This window comes from Macaca fascicularis, chromosome 9 (assembly GCF_037993035.2).
Source record: "Macaca fascicularis isolate 582-1 chromosome 9, T2T-MFA8v1.1".
NCBI lineage: Eukaryota > Metazoa > Chordata > Mammalia > Primates > Cercopithecidae > Macaca > Macaca fascicularis.
Genome location: NC_088383.1, coordinates 101814365 through 101829414, shown reverse-complemented (window position 1 = coordinate 101829414; position 15050 = coordinate 101814365). Strand labels below are relative to the sequence as shown.

Below are 15050 nucleotides of genomic sequence, written 5' to 3'. Positions count from 1 at the left end.
ACACCTAAATTTATGTTTAGTTGGACAAGATGCATCAGTAAATCCTATTACCTCAGTTTTTACTGTATTGTTTATTTCAAACCATGTATTTCTCTACCTGCAAAGAATCCAAGTCCACAATGCTGAGATTTAGATAACACTGGTGACAAACATTCCAATTCCTGGTCACAATTGACAAAATACCTTCTTTCCTGAGTTACAGATTTTTTTTTTTTTTTAAAGAAAGCTCCAATTGTCACATCCCCAGTAAACATATTTCTAAGGTCAATTAAGCTTGCAATTCAGGATACAAAAGGAAAGATGTTTTGTTCACATCAATATAAACAGCAGTTGCTTATGAAATGACACCAACTCTGAAGGGCAAGAAAGAAAAGCTTCTTTTTTGGTCATTAAACTAGAATGAGCTTTTAAGCTCTATCTATACTTTTCTTTTTTGACAGAAATCTCTAGTTCTTTAGTTTATCACTGAATCAAAAGGTGCTAAAATGTTATACAAAAAAAGTTTTCAGAATGTACTCACTTCTCCAAAAGAGTAAGGGCTGTGTTTGGATTCACCCGAAGGTACTTAGAAGCTGGCTGTCCATAATCAGCTAGATAAGTAGACCAATCCCAAACCATAAACAGGTCAAGGAGCTGCGAAAGATGGGGGAAATGTTAAATCAACTTTTGATTATTTACCCAGTTAACATATAAATTATATGCTATCCTTGTTCTACTTTAATATAGCCTGCTTCTTAGATAGAACAGAAAAAGGAAATTCATTTTTAAAACTTCATTAACCGTACTTTACAACGAAAATAGATCTTTTTACTTTGAAATTACTAAAAGCGCCAGGGGTTGTTTTCTAGTAAAATACTTTGTGTTTTCAAATAATTGTAAAATAATGAAAACACTGTTAATATAATATATATGAACCCTTGTACTGATGTATAAAAATTTTATCTTTACGCATTAGTCAGTACCCAGATGTAATTAATAAAGGTTGGCGCTACTAACCTGTATGAAGAATTTTAAAGAACTTAAATTGAACCTTTTTTTCTTAGAGGTAAGTATGTTTACCTTTCAAGGACGCTGTTTGCACCTAAGACTTTTTCCAAAGTAATTTAAACCAAAAGCTCAGATAATCTCAATTAAGTGCATTTAACAACCTCTGCTGGATTTTCTCTGGTGATGGATCCTCCGTAGTATTATGAAATAAGGGCTTCAGGATTCAGCCTGTTAACTCTAGGCTACCATTTTGTATAAACAAACAACAACAAAAAAGAGCCCTCTTGTTTCCCGTGGTGTCTTAAAATTGACTATTTACTTTATAATCTCCAGTTAGAATCATTGTCAAATATGGAAGTAATCTTTTAAAAGCAATGCCATGCATAAACCAAAGCACCAAACTCTTTATCCAACTTTAAAACCCTAATCCCCTTTAAGCCATTTAAAACCCAACTTCCTATCCCCATTTGAATTGTTTCAGAAAGCTAAATGCTTTACTTACTACCTTCCTTTAGTTTTATATTCTTTCTTTTTGTTTTAACTCACTTTATAAGTAAGGGGTCTTACTGGTTTTGCTTTCAAATGGAGGAAACATTTGCATTTACTCATGGGATACAAGAGACAACCACTGACTCTGAGAGGGATAAAACTCTGGGGTGATTAAAATCTCATAAAGGTAGGTTACCAGAAACTAGCTTTTCTTGATGAAGGTAAAAAACTTGTTTGACTCTTTCCCTATCCAATTTACAGGTATTAATAGAGATTTTCTCGCAACAGGCAGAAAATTCTATAATGAAAATATTAACTATGAAAAGCCACTCTATTTTCTTTCAGACAAGATACCATTCTGGGCCATACCAAAAGTTGAAACACTAGGATAGAAACTATACTGAGACAATGTTAAAGATATACTGTCTGAAAAAGAAAAGGGAACTTATTTAAAGTTCTGTGTAATTTTTAACTGTGTTTGGCCACATTTTTCCCTCCTTTCACAAAGAGGAAAAGTTACTGTCATACACTCAGATGGTAAGAGTGTAAATTAGTGTAACTTCTCTGGAATGTGATTCCGCAATGTGTTTAAGCACCTTATTAAAAATGGCCATTCCCTTTGATTCAGCAATCCTACTTCTTGGAAAGCAACTTTGGGAAACAGAAAAAAAAATTTATGCACAAAGATAATCTAAAAAATGCTATTTGTGTTATCAAAAACTGAAAAAAGCCTAAATCTCAATATTAAGAGACTGGTTAAGTAGTGAGGTATATCTGTATGATGACTATCATGTGGTTATTAAAATTAACATTTATGAAGAATTTTAAACAACATGGGATAATGTTTATGATAAATGTTGCTATTTAAGTTACATAAAAACCCATCCAAAAGGACTGGAAGAAAATTTGCAAAAATGTTAAGGATGCCTGTTATAAGCTGGGCATGGTGGTGTGTTCCTGTAGTCCTAGCTACTCTAGAGACTGAGGCGGTAGGATCACTTGAGCCCGGGAGTTAAGAGTCTACCCCAGGCAACATAATGAGACTTCACCTCTAAAATAATAATTTTTTAAAAAGAACAATTGTTATTTCTGTGGTGGGATTAAAGTTATCTGTTATTTTCTTTATTTTTGTAATACTCTACAATGAATATGTGTTAATACTATAGTTATAAATAAGGTTTATATATTTATATATTAAAATAAATTTCAATAATGAACACCCCTCACAGAGTTGCCAACAGAAGCCTCATTTTCAAGGATTCTTCTTTCAGGTGTATGTGTGTATTTGCACAACTGTGCATGTGCAATGCACAGTGTCAGCAGAAAGCAACCTCTTAAGGCTCTTTTTCTCTAGGCTGATTTACCCCCAACTGGGAAAGGAGGAGCTGACTTAATGAATGAAAAACCCGCACCAACTCCAACTGTGAATACAGAATTGATTCTTTTACAGCACAAAACCAGACTGTCCTAGATAAAGAAACACTATGCTTACAATGTTCACATATGGTCAGATACTCATATGCAAATCTCTTATGTGCAAATCCCTAGAAATTACAGGAACCACAAAATTAAACCTACCTGCCCATATGTAGACAAATCTATATGCTTTCATATTTACATTAATCTTTGTAAAAATATGTACAGAAATACATATTATACACAGTTAATTTACAGATATCTATAGAAATTTGCATGAATTTGCAAATTAATGGTTAAGGAATTAATTGCCAATGCAGATAAAAAGGCCAACGATCTAGATAAAATTCATTTATTTATTCAGCATATATTGTCTGCCCACCTATCACGTGCTAGATACTGTGCTAGGTACCAGAGATACAGTATTGGAACGAAACAAAATATCTTTCCTCAAGGAGCTTACATTGTAAGATAGGAATAAAGCAGTAATCTTTTGATGTTAACATGGAAGAAATTATAAAGAAAAGCTATTCACACAGAATCCTAGTAATTTAAACTACTGTAACACATGAGAAAGCTACTATCCTTTAATATAGAATAAGACAGAAGCCATTAACTTATATAGAAGCTGGTGACTGCCTGCTCATTCCGCTCAGTCTATGAATCCAATGGCTGAAGATTCAATGGCTGAGACATTTCAGTGTTTGTGTCCCAAAGACCACACATGAACGTGGGCAGAGAGCAAAGATGGAGCCAGCAAGCATGTTGATCTCATATTCTCATTTCTCATTTTCATGTGTGTAAGGATTTTTCAAATGCATAGTACTGCTGGAACAAGTAAATAGAAACAAACTTCAAAGCTGGGCAGGCAAGCTCATAAAGTGTGTCTAGCACAGTGTAACCACTCAGTAGGTATTCGGGAAATAACTGATTAATTGATGATGCCAGACCATTATTCCAAGTTTCCTTGGGAGCTTTTTCCTTAGGCTACAGGCTACTTTAGCTTATGTTGATAGCTCTCTGAAAAAGGCCAAGGTTGGCTTGCAGGCAAACTATGGCAAGTGAATATAGTGAAGTGACATCTCTGTATCTCTCTCAGCTTTTCACTGGGATGTTGATAAAGAGGAGATACTCCATCATGATACAGCACTGGGTCTAACGTTAAGTGAGTTAAATGATCTTCCTAGAGAAAGTAGCATTAATATTTCTGAATGGTCTACCAGTCTCCTTCACCCATAATAATTATAAGGTCATTTTTCACTTTTTATAATTCAGTTCTACTGAAGTGAAGGATAAAACATAAAACCAGGACTTTATTCCTGGGTCCCACCTAACATTATGCCAAGCCAGATTTTATGGACTGAACCCATTTCTACAGGTGGCTATCCATGCCTGTTCTGACCAAGATGACCCTGGTCTTTGATTGGGATGACTTTAAAAGAACATGATTGCTCTGGAGTCAGAGTGTGATGGGAATAAAAGGGGAAACGGGGGTGTTGCCAGGTACAAACACTGATACTTGCCTTTGCTCCACCCCAACAGTCATTGCTTTGTGGACTGCGTCTCACAATTGGTTAAGCTTCACAGGATGCACTATGTTCTTAATATTAAGATCTACATTATGAAAAGTCTCACTTCTCTACTTAAGTTTTGCTTCCTTCAGATGGCAATATGCACAAATAATACGTTCGTTATTAATCACACAAAATCTCTTTCAGTCTTGTAAATAAACAGTAGGACATGGTCTCAACAGGTGAATTTATTAGTTAACACATATACCTGAAGTTCAAAGATGTAGATCAAACATGAACAAAAACAAAAATCTCCCCAGATTACCCAAAAGCAATTTTACAATTACTTATTAAAGGATAAAGTCGGGCATATGATAATGAAAATTGGTATTAAGTTCTATAAATGGGTTTCTTCCAATAGTCAAGTAAAGTAATTCCACCTTAAATCCTTTTGGGAAGTAAGCAAAGTATAGATGATATAAAAATGAAAAAGCAAAATCATGTGCCTGAGTTCTACCTCATCACGATTTGTAAGATTATCTGAAATTAGTATCCCAAGTTTTTTTTTCACCAAGGATTCAAAAATACCCTTCATAACTAATCTGATAACATAAAGTGGATGTATGCCAATATTTGTAAGTGAGTTGTACGTTTCACTTCCTCAGCATTCCCTGTGTGTGTCCAGCAAACAAAAAGATCAGCTTAAGGAAAGAAGTGTTACATGGGTGGTCCCATATAGCTCCAAATAGTCGAATCACTTCAGAATCACTGAGGAATTCATTTGTGTCAACCCATTTAGCTTGCTGACAGTTTCCCATCCTACAGACTCATTCTCAATCCATGCCCAAGGAACTTGAGGTCTCAGACCTGTTGAGATCACTTTGTACAAATGACACAATGAATCTAGGCAGACTTAAAATTATTCTATGAAACTCTTGAAGTGACTTTTTGCCTTTTTAAAAGTGAACCCACAGTGCCAGGTCATTTTTTCCTTGAATCTGATTTAGCTTTCTTTGTTTTAGGTCTTTTGGGTTTTGCTTTTGAAGCACCTCAGGGGCAATGACCCAGGACAGAAGATAAATAAAGTTAAGCCAACCTCAAGAGAAAAGCAACTGGGGATACCAGGTTTGCTTTTGTAAACGTGAACAGTGACCTGGGGGCTCCGGGTCAACCTCAGTCCCCCAAGTTCCCTTTTCCAAACACTAAATCCACCTGGGACCTCAGAGTTGCTTTGTGGATTCCAAAAGTAAACCAGGAGATCATTTTTCCTTTGCCACCAAAAAACAAAGTTGAGACCAGGGTTCCTAGAGTGCTCCAGAGATTTAAACAACAAAAGTCCTAAACCCTAGTACTGCTTAAAGGAAGAAATACTTGCCCTTCAATCAAATCCTGAGTAATTCGCCACTGGGAATTCAAGAAAAATGGGTCTTACTAAACTAGCTACATTGGAAAGAACTACAAGTCCTTTTCTAAATATATTGTGAGGTCAAATGATGAACTCCATATGATTTTTAAAGCACCTGGATTTTCCTTCCTTTCTAGCCATCTTTAACACCACATTTGGAAAACTCCACATGTAGCACAGAATTTTAAGTAGCAGTCCGAAGATAAGCGAAAACTACAATACAAAAAAGCAAATCAGTATTGTGCCTTCAGTCACCTACCTTTTTTCCCTTCAGGTGTTAATTGCCTTCATGCTACCTTCTGGATCTTATGTACCCTAACCCAAGCCTGCCCTCTTCCAATGTCCCATCTGCTAGACTTGCTCTCAGCCAGTCCTTTCACTCCCACCTCTGTGAGGACTAGGAGTGAGTTCTGAGCACTTCATGCTGCAGAAGCTGCTTAAAGGAATTGGTCTCTTCAAGTCACTTCACTCAGGTGAACTGTACACGCAAAGGTAGAATGTTCTTATTTTTTTATGCTAAGCTAATGTAGTAGTCCTAGATAACCTCTAGGTGAGTATGGAATTTGGAAAAAAAAAAGAAAAAAGAAAAAAGAGGTACACAGTAAAATTTACATAATCGGATTTACACACATCCATATTTGCTTTATTTTGATTTTTTTTTTGTCACTACCATGGCTAAAATAGCATATAGATACATACATGTGAATTTATGAGGTTAATTTATTAAAATTAATTTTATCAAATACATAGTTAATAATCAAATGGAGCATATCATGAAACCAACAGTTCACTGTCGTACTCAGAAGTAACCATGTTTAACTCCTTATTTGTTTGTTTTTTGTGTTTTCTGTTGTTTTGAGACAGAGTCCTTGCTCTGTCACCCAGACTGGAGTGCAGTGGCACGATCTTGGCTCACTGCAACCTCCTCCTCCCGGGTTCAAGCAATTCTTTTTTCTTTTAAGATGGAGTCTTGCTCTGTTGCCCAGGTTGGAGTGCAGTGGTGTGATCTCGGCTCACTGCAACCTCCACCTCCCAGGTTCAAGCAATTCTCCTGCCTCAGCCTCCTGAGTAGCTGGGATTACAGGCGCACGCCACCACGCCCAGCTAATTTTTTGTATTTTTAGTTTAGAGACGGGCTTTAACCATGTTGGTCAGGTTGGTCTCGAACTCCTGACCTCATGATCCACCCATCTTGGCCTCCCAAAGTGCTGGGATTACAGGCATGAGCCACTGCGCCTGGCCTCAGGTTCAAGCAATTCTTGTGCCTCAGCCTCCCAAGCAGCTGGGACTACAGGCACATACCACCACGCCCGGCTAATTTTTGTGTTTTTTGTAGAGACAGGGTTTTGCCATGTTGCCTAGGCTGGTCACGAACTCCTGGCCTCAAGGGATCCACCCTCCTTGGTCTCCCAAAATGCTGGGATTATAGGCGTGAGCCACCGCACCTGGCCTTTAACTCCTCTTTTAGTTCTAGTGATTATCTCACTATCCCTAATAGGCTTATTTTTCTAATTTTGTATTATTTTACAGCTATCACATATGAGAGTTTACCTTACTTTATACCAGCTCTCTTCTTGGGTAGCTATCTTACCATTTTTGTCTATTTTTGTTTTTATAATTTTAATACAATTAAACCTCTATTTCTTGTTACATAACTTTTAAAGTTTTTTTTTTTTAAACAGCTTTGAGATGTACCATACAGTTCACTCATTTAAAGGGCACAAATCAATGGTTTTGACTCTATTCACAGAATTGTGCAGCCATCTCAACCAATTTTAGAGCCCCTGAACGAATCCCCATAGCCCTTAGCAATCACTTTCCAAATGGGAATCAAATAACATGTGGTCTTCTGGCCTGCCATGGTGGCTCACACCTGTAATCCTAACACTTTGAGAGGCCAAGGCTTGAGACTAGGAGTTTGAGACCAGCCTGGGCAACATGGTGAGACCCTGTCTCGACATACAATTAAAACATTAGCTGGCAGTGGTGGTGCACACCAGAAGTCCTAGCTACTTGGGAGGCTGAGGTGGAAGGCTAGCTTGAGTCCAGGAGGTGGAGGCTGCAGTGAGCAATGAACTGTACTCCAGGATGGGCAGCAGAGCAAGACCCTGCCTCTATTTAAAGCAAAACAACACAAAACAAAACAAACAAAACAAAAAGACCTACCTGGTCTTTTGTAACTGGCTTCTTTCACGTAAGCATAATGCTTTCAAGGTTCATGTAGCATGCATTATTACTTCATTCCTTTTTATTGACAAATAATAATATATTGAATGGATATACTACACCTTGTTTATCCAATCATCAGTTGATGGACATTATCTTTTTTGGCTATTAAAAATAATGTTGTTAGGCCCAGCACGGTGGCTAACGCCTGTAATCCCAGCACTTTGGGAGGCCAAGGAGGGTGGATCATGAGGCCAGGAGATCGAGACCATCCTGGGTAATACAGTGAAACCCTGTCTCTACTAAAAAAATATATAAAAAATCAGCCAGGCGTGGTGGCAGGTGCCTGCAGTCCCAGCTACTCAAGAGGCTGAGGCAGGAAAATGGCGTGAACCTGGGAGGCAGAGCTTGCAGTGAGCCAAGATCGCGCCACTGCACTCCAGCCTGGGCAACAGAGCAAGACTCCGTCCGTCTCAAAAAAAAAAAAATGCTGCTATTAACATTTATGTACCAGGATTTTGTAAACAACTGTTTTCATTTCTCTTGGGTATATATCTAGGAGTAGAATTTGTTATATAAACTTTTAACAGGATCTTCTGACTTTCCATTTAGTAGTATAAGAACATTAGCACCTTACGTAGTTGAGTTTTAAAATAATTCTTTTGGCAATTGGGATAAAATATTTATATTATGTATTCAAACCTAAATAACAAATAGATATTTGATTAAAGTTTCCTAAAAATTCTTTATGAATGCAAAAAGATGTTAATAAATCCTTTTTTTTTTTTTTTTTTTTTTTTTTTGATACGGAGTCCCACTCTGTTGCTCAGGCTGGAGTGCAGTGGCACGATCTTGGCTCACTGCAACCTCTGCCTCCTGGGCTCAAGTGATTCTCCTGCCTCAGCCTCCCAAGTAGCTGGGATAACAGGTGTGCGCCACCACCCCAGCTAATTTTTGTGTTTTTAGTAGAGACAAGGTCTCACCAAAGTGCTGGGATTACAGGCATGAGTCACTGCACCTGGCCAATGTTAATAAATTCTTAATCAACAATTTTTTTATTCCCTATTTTTGAAGAATAATAAAAACCTACAATTATCCAATAGAAGAAAGAACCTGTCATATAATTTCCTCAAGTAGATTCACTTCAAATAGTTGAATGTGACTTAGATTTTTATAATACACACACACACACACACACACACACAACACATGCACACATACAAACACACAGGCACAGCTTGTTTTTCTTGAGAGTACTGAACATAAGAGTTCAGCTTCCTGATATTGTAAGGTAGGTCATACATGAACTAGCAGTACTTTACCTAATTACTGAAACCAAAAATCTGGATTTAGTCTGCTTTGTGTCTTCTCTCTCTCTCACAATTCTTTTTTTTGTTTTTTTGTTTGTTTGTTTTTTGAGATGGAGTCTTGCTCTGTCCACCAGGCTGGAGTGCAGTGGCATGATCTTGGTTCACTGCAACCTCCACCTCCCAAGTTCAAACAATTCTCCTGCCTCAGCCTCCTGAGTAGCTGGGATTACAGGCACATATCACCACATCCAGCTAATCTTTGTATTTTTAGTAGAGTCGGGGTTTCACTATGTTGGTCAGGCTGGTCTCGAACTCCTGACCTCGTGATCCACCTGTCTCAGCCTCCCAAAATGCTGGGATTATAGGCGTGAGCCACTGTGCCTGGCCTCTCTCTCACAATTCTTCCATCTAATTTATTGACAAATAGTACCAATATAACTTCCTAAATATTTCCTGTATTTACTTTCTTCCACCTTCTTCTTTTTTTTTTGTCATCTTGTTTGAGACATAGTCTCACTCTGATGCCCAGACTGGAGTGCAGTGGTGCAGTCTCACCCACTGCAAACTCTGCCTCCTGGGTTCAAGTGATTCTTGTGCTTCAGCCTCCCGAGTAGCTAGGATTACAGGCACATGCCCCCATGCCCAGCTAATTTCTGCATTTTTAGTAGAGACAGTGTTTCACATGTTGGCCAGGCTGGTCTGGAACTCCAGGGCTCAAGTGATACACCTGCCTTGGCCTCCCAAAGTGCTGGGATTATAGGCGTGAGCCACCGCGCCTGGCCCTCTCCCAGCTTTCCATCCCTACTATTACTACTACTACTGTCCTAGTTCAGACATCATAATCTCTCCCCTGTGGCCTTTTGTCTTGCCTATACCCTCTGCCTCTCTCTTCCAATATCCCAGGTTAGCCAATCTCCACACTGCTGCCAGAAAGATCCAGCTAAAACACAAATTTGATTACACCATTCCCTTGTTTAAAACCTTTGATGGCTCCCCATTTCCTACAAGATAAAGTTCAAGTTCGTTAACATGACACGAAAAGCTCTCTTGCGCCTTATCCAGGTCAACCTTTTGGCTTCCTCTCCCTCCCTTCATGTAATCCAGGCTCCTAAATGAGGAACTACTCTTAGTTCTCTTAGAAACCATGACTGGGCCAGGCGCGATGGCTCACACCTGTAATCCCAGCACTTTGGGAGGCAGAGGTGGGTGGATCACCTGAGGTAAGAAGTTCAAGACCAGCCTGGCCAACATGGTGAAACCCCATCTCTACTTAAAAACAAAAAATTAGCTGGGCGTGGTGGTGGGCGTCTGTAACCCCAGCTACTCGGGAGGCTAAGGCAGCAGAATTGCTTGAACCCAGGAGGCAGAGGTTACTGTGAGCTGAGATCATGCCATTGCACTCCAGCCTAGGCGACAAGAACAAAACTCGGTCTCAAAAAAAAAAAAAAAAGAAACCATGTCTACCCTAGGACACTCCTCATTCCTCAGCTCTTCTGTATGGAATCTCCTTTCCTTCCTTCTTCACCCAGGTAGCTCTTACTTAGTCCGTAACACTTAAGTCTAAATCAGTCTCCCAGGAAGCCTCTCCAGACCACCTTGGTTGGGTTAGCTGTCACTCTTTTGTGTCCTCATACTACCCTCCACACATTTGTATCACAGTGTTTTTCACAGTATATTGATGTTAGGGGTTAGTTTGTTTATCCACCAAAGAATCAAATATCAATAATTCCATTTTTAGTCTGGATGAATCATAGCTATCCCAGCACTTGTCTCCTTCCAATATCTCAACAGTTGTCGTGCCTTTTCCCTCCTTCTAATAGTGTACTTTGTAAGTGCCTCAAAGCTAGTGACTTGTTTTGCTTAGTATCCGTATCTTCACATAGCCCAGTAACTGGCAAATACTAGGCATCAACTAAGTATTTGTTGAGATTCACTGCATATGTTACCTTTTGATACATAATTTCATAAGGCTACACTGAACTCATATCATATACACTAATAACAGGGCTATGTTATCATTTACTTGACATGTAAACTACTAGTAATTAAGACATCTCTGAATTTTAGTAATGTTTTATAATTATTCTAAAAGCCAGACTAGGCTATTGACTGATTGATTTAATTTGTGCCATAGGATGTACTAAAATATTTCACAACCAAAGTTCTGCTCCTTTTGTAAACTAGTGATGCCACCATCAAATGTGTTAAATAAACATTCCCAGGTCATACATTTAATTTTCTGTACAGATTCACTACATCATCTGCTACACTTACATAACAAGTAGTTATGTAATGACTTCACCAATGAAGCTCAAAGACCTCTAATACTAAGGAAATCAAACCTTGAAACTCATGATGAGAGGTGTTCAATAGACTTTCAGTTCTCTCTGATGAGTCACTTTGCTCCATTGAAGCTACGAAGAAACAAGATCTGCTTGTATGAATTGACTTTGGAAGAACTTGAGCAACAAAGGAAGACAATATGAATTAGCCAATGAAAAAAATTGTATGCCAACATATCTATACTCCAGGATATGGCAGTTGCTTGAATGAAGGAAGCCAGACAGGCTAGGGTTTCCGCAGTACAATTGTTAAGAAAAACATGAAGGAAGAGAATAACTAGATTTCTAAATCTGAAAAAATCTAAGTGGTTCTTCTCCCCTCTTGCCCCACCTCAATGGTTATGACTTAAAATAAGGCAAATGAACACTTGGAGAATCCAATAGCTAGGTTTAGTCTTCAATATAAGTACTCACATATGTTTTACCCTAAAATTTTAGAAAGTCAAATAATACTTATAATTTGCTATTTGTTATAAACAATGACTCTGGCTTGTTTTCTTTAAGGCTGAACTAAAATTAAAACTAAATACTTGGCTGGGCACGGTGGTTCACACCTGTAATCCCAGCACTTTAGGAGGCTGAGGTGGGCAGATTACTTGAGGACGGAAGTTTGAAATTAGCCTGGCCAACAAGGTGAAACCCCTTCTCTTCTAAAAATACAACAATTAGCCGGGCGTGGTGGCGGGTACCTGTAGTCCCAGCTACTCAGGAGGCTGAGGCAGGAGAATCGCTTGAACCCGGGAGGTGGAGGTTGCAGTGAGCCAAGATTGCACCACTGCACTCCAGCCTGGACAACAGAATGAGACACTGTCTCCAAAAACAGAAACAAACAAACAAACAAAAAATCCCCAAAAACTAAATATTTAAGTCCCCACAGTTCTCTTATTTAAAATGGAATTCAAGCCATTCAGGGTAACTGAAACAAACCAAGATCATTAAATCCCAATTGCCTCAAGAGGAAAAGGGAGATCACTTCTATGGCAATAAATTAGTGGGAAAAAAATAGACTCCAATTTTGGCAATAAATCTTTGGTGAAGTGATGACCTGAATTTTAGACTCAAATCTCATTTCTTATGCTTTACAGAGATAAGGCCTCAGTTTTGTGCCCTGGAGTATAAATACAGACCCATTACCATTTCGCCTTGGATTCCTGAAGGGATGCAAAGTTGGATTACCATACTTAGCCTGATGGAAATAAGGAAACTAAGGATCTTTGCAGTCTCTGTTAAAGATAATATTATAAAATCTTGGTGAGTATTTGTATTTAGGAGAGTTTACAATCTCATTTCTTTCAAATCTTATATTTTACAATCTTTACCCAATTAAAAAGATATGTATTTAGTTTACTTTTCTTGAATCTCGTACTTCTCTTATGCTAGATAATATATTAACTCCTAATTATCCATTTACTTCCAGACCTGATTGTATATGTAATTACCTTTTGTCACGTACAATAATTTGCGCGACAAACATGTCAGAACACTTGCTGCTTAGTCTGTTTCAACAGATAAATGTAGTCTTTCCATAGCCTCAAGGCACAATTAAACATGAAGAAAAAAGGCAGTTATCAAACTATGCTGAAGCTGATTCACTAAGGCAGAAGTTCACAGCACGTAGTCAGGGCTTACTTGGAAGCCTGATGCTTGCTTGAATGCTTAGTTAGTAACAGATTTCTGAGAGAGGGAAACAGAGACAACACTGTTAACATTCTGACCAGTGTAGGTAGCCACATGAACTTCAAAATGGGCAACAGATGAACTTTAAGATGCAGCTTAGTTAAGAAGCAGCTACTGGTAAACAGCTACTGAAGTCACACCTTCACTACAGGTTATTGGATAAAATTTAAAAAGAGACACTAAATAAAAACAGCAGTTGAGGGAATTATTTTCTTGGGAAGATAAATGCAGCCACTGGAATTAAATGGATTGTGATCTAAGTCCCGTGATGCTTGCACGATGTGAATCTGCACTATGAGAGTACAAAAAGGAATCCCTACCTGACCTCTGGATAACCTAAAAACAGGAAATTAGGACGTTTCTAAGCAAAATAGGCTGTTATCCTGTTAAGATAATTGTTTCCATTGACACTTTGCATAAACATTTTACACTAGGCCATCAGAAAAACTCAAGCCATGGTGTCTCTTCTTTGTAATAGGTAGAAACAGTGCCTGGCCCAGTGCCCTCAACACAGTTGAGGAGGTAAAGTTTGTTGATGATAATTAAGAGGAGAACAAAGAACAGAAAGAGAAATAACAAACAGGTAAGAAAACTGGAAGCATTCTTTAAGTATTTACAGATTGGTTGAAAGTAAATTCATAAAATATTAAAAATACAACTTAATTCATAGTAAGAATCCAGAATAATTAAGAGAGTATGCAATGACTTTAAGGAAAGCTCAATAGACAACGCAACTTAACATGAGTCAGCATTTTAAAAGAATAATTGTAGCCGTGGCTCAAGCCTGTAATCCCAACACTTTGGGAGGCCGAGGCGGGTGGCTCACGAGGTCAGAAGTTCAAGATCAGCCTGGCCAAGATGGTAACACTCCATCTCTACTAAAAATACAAAAAAATTAGCTGGGTGTGGTGGTGGGCGCCTGTAATCCCAGCTACTTAGGAGAATGAGGCAGAGAATTGCTTGAACCCAGGAGGCGGAGGTTGCAGTGAGCCAAGATTGCGCCACTGCACTCCAGCCTGGGCAACAGAGTGAGACTCCGTCTCAAAAAAAAAAAAAAAAGAATAATTGTAAAATATCTGATATTTGATTATGGTGCTTCAGAATGTTAGAAATCCACACCACCTGGCTGGAAAAAAATCAAGCTCTTCCTTTGCATCACTTAATCAATACTTTACGGATATTATTTGCCTATCCAATTATACTTCACTTAAATCAGAAAATACTTAAGAGCTAATACTTCTTATGACACTGTCTTAGTCTGTTTAGGTTACCATAACAAAATACCATAGATCGAGTGGCTTATAAACAATACAAATGTATTTCTCACAGTTCTGGTGCATACTATAGCAGGCACCAGTAGTGTTTACGTCTACGCCCTACTAAATTTCCTCCCAACCCAGGTTTTTAAAAATCAAGCTACTTTCATTTTGAATGAATCATTTAAGGGAGTTACAAACTCTGAGTCCCAACTTCCTCTTCTGTAAAAGAGATTGTGTTCACATGTGACAAGCACTATATTTGACACTAGTGATGAAAAAATGGTAATGGCCTAGTCTTTGGATTTAAGAAGTTCATAAGTATAAAGGGAAAGATATTCACACAAACATAATTACAAACTAACATGCTGATTACACAGATGGACATATGTATAGGCTATTATCAGAGCATTAATTATCGCTTAGGGGGTGGGAAGTAGACCTAAGGAGCTGTCTTAGATGATACCCAAACTGAGTCTAAAGAAGGAGTT

The 15050-nt window shown here is 38.3% G+C and overlaps 1 protein-coding gene across 10 annotated transcripts in view; it reads right to left on the bottom strand.

The window, feature by feature from the left end:
* Positions 1-15050, bottom strand: part of EXOC6 (exocyst complex component 6) — a 216714-nt gene that overhangs the window by 1945 nt on the left and 199719 nt on the right. For all 10 annotated transcript variants that reach the window (XR_012417949.1, XM_045361197.3, XM_005565957.4 and 7 more), the window contains one exon: positions 521-633. Coding sequence is in view for 9 of the 10 variants with exons in the window: in XM_045361197.3 (XP_045217132.1) it covers positions 521-633 (113 nt within the window). In the remaining variant the exon portion in view is untranslated. The remainder of the gene's footprint in view (positions 1-520; positions 634-15050) is intronic.